Source organism: Heloderma suspectum, chromosome 4 (genome assembly GCF_057233095.1).
Source record: "Heloderma suspectum isolate Gila_16-S chromosome 4, 16-S_ref, whole genome shotgun sequence".
In the NCBI taxonomy this organism is placed as follows: domain Eukaryota; kingdom Metazoa; phylum Chordata; class Lepidosauria; order Squamata; family Helodermatidae; genus Heloderma; species Heloderma suspectum.
Genome location: NC_139461.1, coordinates 166898466 through 166908430, shown reverse-complemented (window position 1 = coordinate 166908430; position 9965 = coordinate 166898466). Strand labels below are relative to the sequence as shown.

General features: G+C 45.0%; 1 protein-coding gene across 2 annotated transcripts in view; it reads left to right on the top strand.

The window, feature by feature from the left end:
• The first annotated feature begins 2827 nt into the window (after nucleotides 1-2827).
• TADA1 (transcriptional adaptor 1) overlaps nucleotides 2828-9965 on the top strand; it is a 33261-nt gene continuing 26123 nt past the window's right edge. The window contains exon 1 of one of the 2 annotated variants that reach the window (XM_084851152.1): nucleotides 2828-3065. In XM_084851152.1, the coding sequence (XP_084707278.1) occupies nucleotides 2944-3065 (122 nt within the window). In that variant the 5' untranslated portion in view covers nucleotides 2828-2943. Of the gene's footprint in view, nucleotides 3066-3113; nucleotides 3231-9965 lie in introns of those variants that run through there. The other variant, XM_084851151.1, reaches the window with a different exon arrangement.

Here is a 9965-nt window from a genome sequence, read left to right as displayed (position 1 = left end):
GGCCTGTGACTTGGCCTGTGCAAGCCTGCACAATTCGAAATCAGCCAGCACACAACAAAAAGGATGAATTCAGCTCCCCTTTTGCCTCTGTCCCAGGGGTCTTCCTGGAACCATACCTGGGGCTGCATGATTTGGCCTCCAAGCAGAGCAGACCCTGGCCCCCTGCAGTGCAACGAAGACGCCGGAGGGGTGTGTGCACTGGCAGGCCTCGGAGGGAGGGTGGGTCTTGAGGGCAGCATTGTCCTTGTGTAGGCCCAATACTTCTTCCCACTTTCACCCTGTACACTGACTCCCTTCTTGAGACCATCACTTAGTGCGGGACCTTCTGCACCCACAGAGAACTCCCACTTGGGAATCCTGCCTGAAACCCTGGAGAGCTGCTGCCAGTCAGTGTCGACAGTACTGGGCTAGATGGACCCAGGGTCTGACTCAGTGTCAGGCACTCTGTTCCTATGTGGGCTGGATCCCATGCACGAAAGGTCACAGCCACCTGTAATCACCTGGCTCATGGAAGCACACCCTGTCCACTGTGCTGCACGGGGCATTGTCTCATATGTCCCGTTCCCCCCATAAGAGTGACCGCAGGCTTCCTTTGGAAGGAGGCTGCAAAACTTTGCGCATGGTTCCCAGTGGACGCAGTGGTGCTTTTGCACAGGATCGGACTGCAAGGAAACTATTGAACAGGTTTAGTCAGAAACTTGTCCCATGGGTTCCAATCTAATGTATAGGGTGTGTGTTTAGGATCACAGCTGCAGTTGCCGCTTGCTGTAAAGCGCTGTGGTCGCTCTCCCAGCCCTTTGGAAGGTGGGGTGGGAGAGAAGAGCTATAAAATTGGAAATAATCCAGTTTGATACCTTCCCCAAACAATCCCCTTCAAACCTACTAAAATAATCACACTGTGTGACCTCTGGAGTACAAATGATTAATGGCTGTTAGCCATGAAATCTCCATGGTTAGAGGCAGAATTGTCAGGAGCTGCCCCTCTTCAGCATCCAACTCCTTTGCTGAGAGAACTGCACTGGCTGCCTATTCAGGTTTAAGGTTTTAGTACTAGTGTACAAAGCCCTAAACAACTTAGGACCAGGATACCTGAGAGAGCGCCTTCCCCCTTACCAACCTGCCCGGTCACTGAGGTCATCAGAGGGCATGTTCCTGGTGGTTCCACATGGACCCATGGCCCAATTGGAGTCCACCAGGACAATAGCCTTCAGTGTGGTGGCCCCCTTCCTGTGGAATTCCCTGCATTTGGAGGTCAGGCAGGTGCCAAAGTTGTGTTGCTCTGAGCACCTCCTGAAAACACTGTTATTTCAGGAAGCCTTCCTTGAATGACTGGCCACAGTTTATTAAATTTAGTTTTATCAGAACTATGTTTCTTTTTAAAAAGAATTTTTTTAACATTCAAAATTTTTTTAACATCCAAAGGTCTTTGGATGCGGTGCAGTATACAAATACTGAAAATAAATAAATAAATATATCTGCCCACCTAGTTGCTAACACAGAAAGTAAAAGAGGACTGTAGAAAAGACCAGCAGCCATGGCAATAGGACCTGTCATCGCACTACTCTGGAAGATGGACATTGGGAGCGTGACCCGCCTACCCCCTTCTCAAAGTGACCCTCTGACAAAACTAGTGGCTGACTAGAGTTTTAGATCAGAAAGTTATATATATATATATATATATATATATGAGGAAGTATTTGTTTGTATGTCCTCGATGGACTTGAAAACCGTACATCCGATTGTTATGAAACTTTTAGGATTTGTTCTATCTCTATCTGGGATGATTTTAGGCATAGTGAAAATTTTGTCTGCCATCTTGAAACAAAATAGCATCCAATCAAAATTTTTAAAGATTTACTGCTTCAATAATCTTTGCTTCAATACCATTTGATCGATTTCAACCAAACTTCGCATCATGACTCAGCACTGCAGTGAGCAGATTTTCACCATACAAATGTGTTTAACTCTAACATCTTGAAACACAATGTTAGCCAATCACAAATTTTAAAGATTTATAGCTTCAGTACCATTTGATCGATTTCAACTAACCTTAGCATGATGATTCAGCGCTGCAGTGAGCAAATTTTAACCATATGATTATCTATAATCATAAAAGAGGATGTGTCTCTGTCCGTCTGTCTGTCATCGCCACAGCTCCAAGACCGTGAAAGCTAGACACCTGAAATTTGGCATGTATACTAAAGGGACCCTAGGAATGTGCATTTCAGGGTTATTTTGTTTTTAAATGCATAAATTTTAATTAATTTAAGTGTGCCCATGTGGTTGAAGCCTGCAGTTAGATATTCAGCCACCGGGGGGGCATACAGCTTTGCAATCCATACAGTTTGAAGCCAAGAGAGATTACTGGAGGGACAGAGTTATAGGCCTGCCCCCTTTCTGGCGGGCCCCCCAGGGAAATGGAGTGGACAGACCCTTCTCTCAAGGGACTATAGGGATGCACCATTGCAGGGGCCGTGCCTAGGGGTACCAGTAAGTGTGGCTTAACTCAGATGGTGCGGGCACAATGTGTCTAACCTTGACAGCTGCATAGCTCAGCTTGATGGCTTCGCTGTATCAAACAAACTGAGGGCTATTCCAACCCAAGCGAAGCCTGGTCGGTTTGCTAGTGATTTAATATATAGCATTTAAAAGAAAGGCCCTTTTCCTGCTAACACTTGCATGGATTTAGTCCCGTTGATACTTCACTACTAGCTTCAACTGACCTTCGCACAACAGAGAACTTTTTTAGAGTCCTACCCAAAATTAAAGCCATAAAACTGCTAAGCAGTACAAGTTATATTGCTGCATGCAGTCTGTTGTATTCTTTATTGGGAACGGCGCCAAATGGCTGCTGGAACGCATTGCTCCCTTCCCAAAAGCCACTAGACAGCATGTCTTAACTTAGGGCCTGCGACGGAGCTGGAGAGACGGGGGCCCTCCGTTATGTTCTCGCTCGCTTTGTTAGAGGGCCACTTCGAGATGGGAGCAGAACAGGGCGAGCAAAAGACACTCTCCCCTAACATTCCTATGCGGCCAGCAGCCGCGAAACAAAAAAACAAAACGCTGTAAGGATTGCTATTGAGGTTGACGCGGCCGTCTGGGACGATAAAATTAGAGCGGGCGAGCGGGCGGTTGCTGGTAGGGGCTGCGCTTGCCATGGCGACTTACGTGAGCGAGCTGGAGGTGGCCAAGAAAAACTTGAGCGAGGCTTTGGGCGAGAATGTAAAGCAGTGAGTGATAAGCAGGCTCCTTCTTACCTTCATGTCTCCATCCGTTAAGCCGCCGGACCGTATCTGCGGGGGAGGCCTAGCTGGCCGTGCCGAGCACCGGCCTCGATTTTTTACTTGCCCCGCGTGCTGCCGTGGTCGTTCGGAGCTAGATATCGAGTACCTCCTCTCCCCTTTCTCTGCGGGATATATACAGAGAGAGAGAGAGAGAGAGAGAGAGATTTTAATGGGCATTTGTTATTTTAGAATGTCTCCCGTTTCCCATTTTCTCCTTGTCATTTCTCTGTAGATGAGGTTGTATGTCAAGCCCCGCCGCTCCAACAACGTCCCTTATTTTGGAAATGTTGGTCTGGTGGACCTAAGGTGCTGCTGTCCTTTAGGAAGTAAGAGTGAGAGAAGGCACCCCCTTATTTTAATTGATACCAGTCCCCACTCTGCCATGGAAGCTCACCGGGTGACTTTGGGCCAGTCACAGATTGTCAGGCCATCCTGCCTCACAGGGTTGTTGTTATGAGGATAGAAGGGAGAGGAGGAGGACTATGTACCCCGCGTTAGGTTCCTTGGAGGAAAAAAAGCGGGATATAAAAGCAATCAATCAATCGTGACAGGTAGGTTTTTGTAGAGTACATCCCAAGCCTTCAGAGTGCTTCACATATTCTCAAAACAGCAAAGGCAACTTTGTGGCCTGGTAAAGACTTACCAGTGCAGTCCTGTGCAGGTCTACTCAGAAATCCCACTGAATTAAATGGGCCTTACTCCAGGCCCATGGAAGTTTCCACCCCAGTAAAATTGTTAGGCTGCAATCCTAACTTACCTGAGAGTACAGCCCTTCATATTCCAGTGGGGTTTACGTCTGAGTAGACCTGTATAGAACTGTGCTGTTTTTAAGGTGCCAGAAGTCTTTTTGGTTTCCTGCAAGAGACTAAGGGTGCAATCCTATGCATGTTTAGACAGAAAGAGTCCTACAACTTGCAGCATGCCCCAGTCAGCCATGCATAGGATTGCGCCATAACATGGCTACCCCTCTGAATTTGTTGCATATTTTCAGTCATCCTTAAAACAGTCTGGCGTAGTAGAAGACTGGTATCGTTCCTCCATTTTTAAATCCTTGTCTTTAAAGCCAGCAGTTTAAATGAAATGTATGTATTATAGACCCCTTCATGGATCACTGCCTTGTTGTGGCGAAGGGGCTTGCGTAACTCAGTGAAGCCATAAGCTATGCCGTGCAGGGCCACCCAAGACGGACAGGTCATGGCGGAGAGTTCTGACAAAATGTGGTCCACTGGAGAAGGAAATGGCAACCCACTCCAGTATTCTTGCCAAGAAAACCCCATGGAACGTATCACAAGGCTAAAAGAGATGACGCCGGAAGATGAGCCCCTCAGGTCGGAAGGTGTCCAATATGCTACTGGGGAAGAGCAGAGGGTATTTCCAAGTAGCGCCAGAAAGAGTGAAGCGGCTGGGCCAAACCCGAAAGGACACTCAGCTGTGGATGTGTCTGGCGGTGAAAAGAAAATCCGATGCTGTAAAGAACAATATTGTTTAGGAACCTGGAATGTCAGATCAATGAATCAAGGTAAGCTGGAGGTGGTCAAACATGAGATGGCAAGATTGAACATCGACATCTTGGGAATCAGCGAACTAAAATGGACAGGCATGGGTGAATTTAATTCAGGTGACCATCATATCTACTATTGTGGGCAAGAATCCCTTAGAAGAAATGGAGTAGCACTCATAGTCAACAAAAGGGTGGGAAAAGCAGTACTGGGGTACAATCTTAAAAATGATAGAATGATCTCAGTACGAATCCAAGGCAAACCATTCAACATCACAGTAATTCAAGTCTATGCCCCAACCACTGAGGCCGAAGAAGCTGAGGTTGATCGGTTCTATGAAGACCTACAACACCTTCTAGAACTAACACCAAAAAAGATGTCCTCTTCATCATAGGGGATTGGAATGCTAAAGTAGGAAGTCAAGAAATCACCGGGATAACAGGCAGGCATGGCCTTGGTGTACAAAATGAAGCAGGACAAAAGCTAATAGAGTTTTGCCAAGAGAACATGCTGATCATAGCAAACACTCTTTTCCAACAGCACAAGAGGCGACTCTACACATGGACGTCACCAGATGGTCAATATCGAAATCAGATTGATTATGTCCTTTGCAGCCAAAGATGGAGAAGCTCCATACAGTCAGTAAAAACAAGACCTGGAGCTGACTGTGGCTCAGATCATGAGCTGCTTCTTGCAAAATTTCGGCTTAAATTGAAGAACGTCGGGAAAACCACTAAACCTTTCAGGTATGACCTAAATCATATCCCTGATGAATATACAGTGGAGGTGAGGAATAGATTTCAGGGATTAGACCTGATAGACAGAGTGCCTGAGGAACTATGGACGGAGGTCCGTAACATTGTTCAGGAGGCAGCAACTCAATCCATCCCAAAGAAAAAGAAATGCAAGAAAGCAAAGTGGCTGTCTGATGAGGCTTTACAAGTAGCTGAGGAAAGAAGGGAAGCGAAAAGCAAGGGAGAAAGGGGAAGATATACCCAACTGAATGCAGAGTTCCAGAGAATAGCAAGGAGAGACAAGAAGGCCTTCTTAAATGAACAATGCAAAGAAATCGAGGAAAACAACAGAATGGGAAAGACTAGAGATCTCTTCAAGAAAATTGGAGATCTCAAGGGAACGTTTTGTGCAAAGACGGGCATGATAAAGGACAAAGAAGGCAGGGACCTAACAGAAGCAGATGAGATTAAGAAGAGGTGGCAAGAATACACAGAAGAACTATACAGGAAAGATCTGAATGTCCCTGATAGCCATGATAGTGCGCTCACTGAACTTGAGCCGGACATCCTCGAGAGTGAAGTCAAGTGGGCCTTAGGAAGCATTAGTAACAACAAAGCTAGCGGAGATGACAGTATTCCAGCCGAGCTATTTAAAATCCTAAAAGATGATGCTGTTAAAGTGCTGCATTCAATATGCCAACAAATCTGGAACACTCAACAATGGCCACAAGACTGGAAAAGGTCAGTTTACATTCCAATTCCAAAGAAGGGCAACGCCAAAGAGTGTTCAAACTACCGCACCATTGCGCTCATTTCACATGCCAGCAAGGTGATGCTCAAAATCCTACAAGCTAGGCTTCAGCAGTATGCGAACCGAGAACTACCGGAAGTACAAGCTGGGTTTCGAAGAGGCAGAGGAACTAGAGATCAAATCGCCAACATTCGCTGCATCATGGAGAAAGCCAGAGAATTCCAGAAAAACGTCTATTTCTGCTTCATTGACTACGCTAAAGCCTTTGATTGTGTGGATCACAACAAACTGTGGCAAATTCTGAAAGTGATGGGAGTACCAGACCACCTTACCTGTCTCCTGAGAAACCTGTACGAGGGTCAAGAAGCAACAGTAAGAACCAGACATGGAACAACCGATTGGTTCAAAATTGGGAAAGGAGTACGACAAGGCTGCATATTGTCACCCTGCTTATTTAACTTATATGCAGAGTACATCATGAGAAATGCCGGGTTGGATGAATCAGAGGTCGGAATTAAGATTGCCGGGAGAATTATCAACAACCTCCGATATGCAGACGATACCACCCTAATGGCAGAAAGCGAAGAGGATCTCAAGAGCCTCTTGTTGAGGGTGAAAGAGGAGAGTGCAAAAGCTGGTTTGAAACTCAACATTAAAAAAACGAAGATCATGGCATCTGGCCCCATCACTTCCTGGCATATAGAAGGGGAAGAAATGGAAGCAGTGACAGATTTTACTTTCTTGGGCTCCAAGATCACCGCAGACGGTGACTGTAGCCATGAAATTAAAAGACGCTTGCTCCTTGGGAGGAAAGCTATGGCCAACCTAGACAGCATAGTAAGAAGCAGAGACATCACCTTGCCGACAAAGGTCCGTCTAATCAAAGCTATGGTTTTCCCAGTAGTAATGTATGGCTGTGAGAGCTGGACTATAAGGAAGGCTGAGCGCCGAAGAATTGATGCTTTCGAACTGTGGTGCTGGAGAAGACTCTTACGAGTCCCCTGGACTGCAAGGAGGTCAAATCAGTCCATCCTAAAGGAAATCAACCCTGAGTGCTCATTGGAAGGACAGATAATGAAGCTGAAGCTCCAATATTTTGGCCACCTAATGTGAAGAGAAAACTCCCTGGAAAAGACCCTGATGCTGGGAAAGACTGAAGGCCAAAGGAGAAGGGGACGGCAGAGGATGAGATGGCTAGATAGCATCACGGATGCAATGAATATGAACTTGAGCACACTCCGGGAGAGAGCGCAGGACAGGAAGGCCTGGCGTGCTATGGTCCATGGGGTCACGAAGAGTCGGACACGACTGAACGACTGAACAACAACAACAATGTATTATAGAAACATTATATTGTAAATGTTTTTAGATGCATTATGTTGGTTCATTATGAACCACTTTGAGCATCTTTTAGATGGAAAAGTAACATATCAGGATTCTAAATTGCAAAACAATACACTGGGAAATATCCTCTGATCTGCCCTTAGCTCTGTGACCCATTCTGAAAAAGCTAATGAGAAGGTGAACCACCAGTGCAAAGTACTATATAAGTAATTACAAATGAATCAAGGCCCAACTCCTTTCATGGATGGATCGCCATTTTTTCCAGATATCCCGAGTATCTTTTCTAATCAATTTAGGATACTGCCAAAGAGAGGTAGGGTTGGATTTTGGGATGGCCTCTTTCCAGCCCTATAATTTATCTCTGTAGCCAACAAAGTGTTCATTCAATTCTTCTTTATGAGATTCATAAAGGTCTTTAGGTAAGTGTCTTTCCAGTGAACAGATGTGTTTTGGCTGGCCAGGGCCTAAGGTTCTGTTAGGAATTCAAAATTAATAGAACTTGAAATCTTCCACTGATGTCAACATAAATTGGTTAAATGTCATCTTGCCTATTTTATGCTTCTTTGCGACCTGGATGGTAACAACATTCCAAGCAGATAAAAGTTCCCTTACATGGAAGCCATTGTCAATATTGCTACTAAGCTGTTTGTATGTGAAGCTCAAAATCTGAGTACAGATGGGAGACAAGCTATATCCTGAGGTAGAATTCCTGCCTCCTGCTAATTTTTTACTGCAGCAGACCCCCTACCCCTACCCCCTTTAGAGTAGATTTATTTCGAAGGAGCAGCATCGGCAATTTACAGATCATTTTTGAGGACAGTATGTAAAAATTGAGCTCCCCCTTTTGGTTATTTAGCTGTATAGCAACTTATTAAGGTTTAAACATCAGGGTTCTAAATTGCAAAACAATGCATTGGGGAGATAACTTGTCGTTAGCTGTATGACCCAGTCTGAAAAAGCTAATGAAAAGGTGAACCATCACTGCAATGATTGCTTAATTTCAGAAACATTTATGAATGCTAATATTTTATTAATGTTTTCAAAATTTGGGGGGTCAAAATTACGGTGGTGATGCACTTCAGGGTTCCTATACCTTTAATAGTTAAGTAGAAAGGGAATTTTGGCAAGTGCAGCTTTCTCAGCTTTGCATGGGGAGTTCAACCTATGAAGATTCCCTCTCTCTTGTAACTTGTAAAGGTACTAGAACTCTGTCCTCCTTTGTATCTGATTGCCCTAATTGAAATTATATGAAGTTGTATTGATTATAGCAGGGGTCCTCGACCTTTTTGGGTCATTGGCATATTTGAAATTTTGAAAGAGTGTTGTGGGTGCTCTCACAAAATGGCTCCCATGGGGTTCAAAGTTCATAAACTTTGGCTGGTCACAAAACACTTAATTCCCAGAAAGCAAACTGATGAGGCTAAAAGAAAAGTAACGGGCTCAAGAACTTAAGCATAAGACAGAGGTGGGGTCTAAGCTCCAAAACACAAAACCACTCTTTCAAACCCGGCATGACAGTTACTTTTTTATTTAAAGAAATCTTAAGAAATACAAATTCTGAGGAGTAGGGAGCCTAGTAGGCCCCAGGAGAGGTTTCCATTGGCACCACATTGGAGACCCCAAGGTTAGGCAAACCATCCTGTAGTACAGGAGTGGGAAACCAGTGGCCATCCAAATGTTGCTAGACTACAACTTCCATCAGTCCCCAGCCAGCAAGGCCAGTGGTCAGGACTGATAGGAGTTGTAGTTCACCAACATCTGGGCCACAGGTTTCCACCCCTGTTTTAGTGGTTCAGTTGGGCAGTTGGTTAAGTTATTAAGAAAGCTGTGGAAACTCCTTATCTGAAGGTATTTCTTTGGGCTGAAAGAGCAACTCTCAGGAGATGGAGTAAAGGTGCAGGAATCCAGCCATTACAAAGCAGGGCCTTTTTTTAGACCATATCAAAGGGGAACAGACATCCATTTTATGGGATCTACTTTTCATCTGTTTTTGTTTACCAGTTGAGAATGACAGCTCAGGGGTAGAACCATTCACAGTTGTCTACTGCACCCTGTGATTCATACACTGAGTTAATCTTCCTATACAAGTACTAATGTACATCTGAGTTACTGCAGATCAAGGATTTAAAGGTAATTCCAACTATGTATGATGGTCAGGCAGGAGTGCCATTGCTTATGTAACCAAAATTGCACCACCCACACATAAGAACGTAATGTCAGCAGGCTGGTGGAAACTCCAAGGCTTGTAAAGAACCGAAAAACACTAATGGGGGTGGAATCCCCCCAAAATCTCAATAATGACTGAGCATGCCCAGTGGGCACAAAATGCTGCCTGACTTTTGTGAGGAAAATG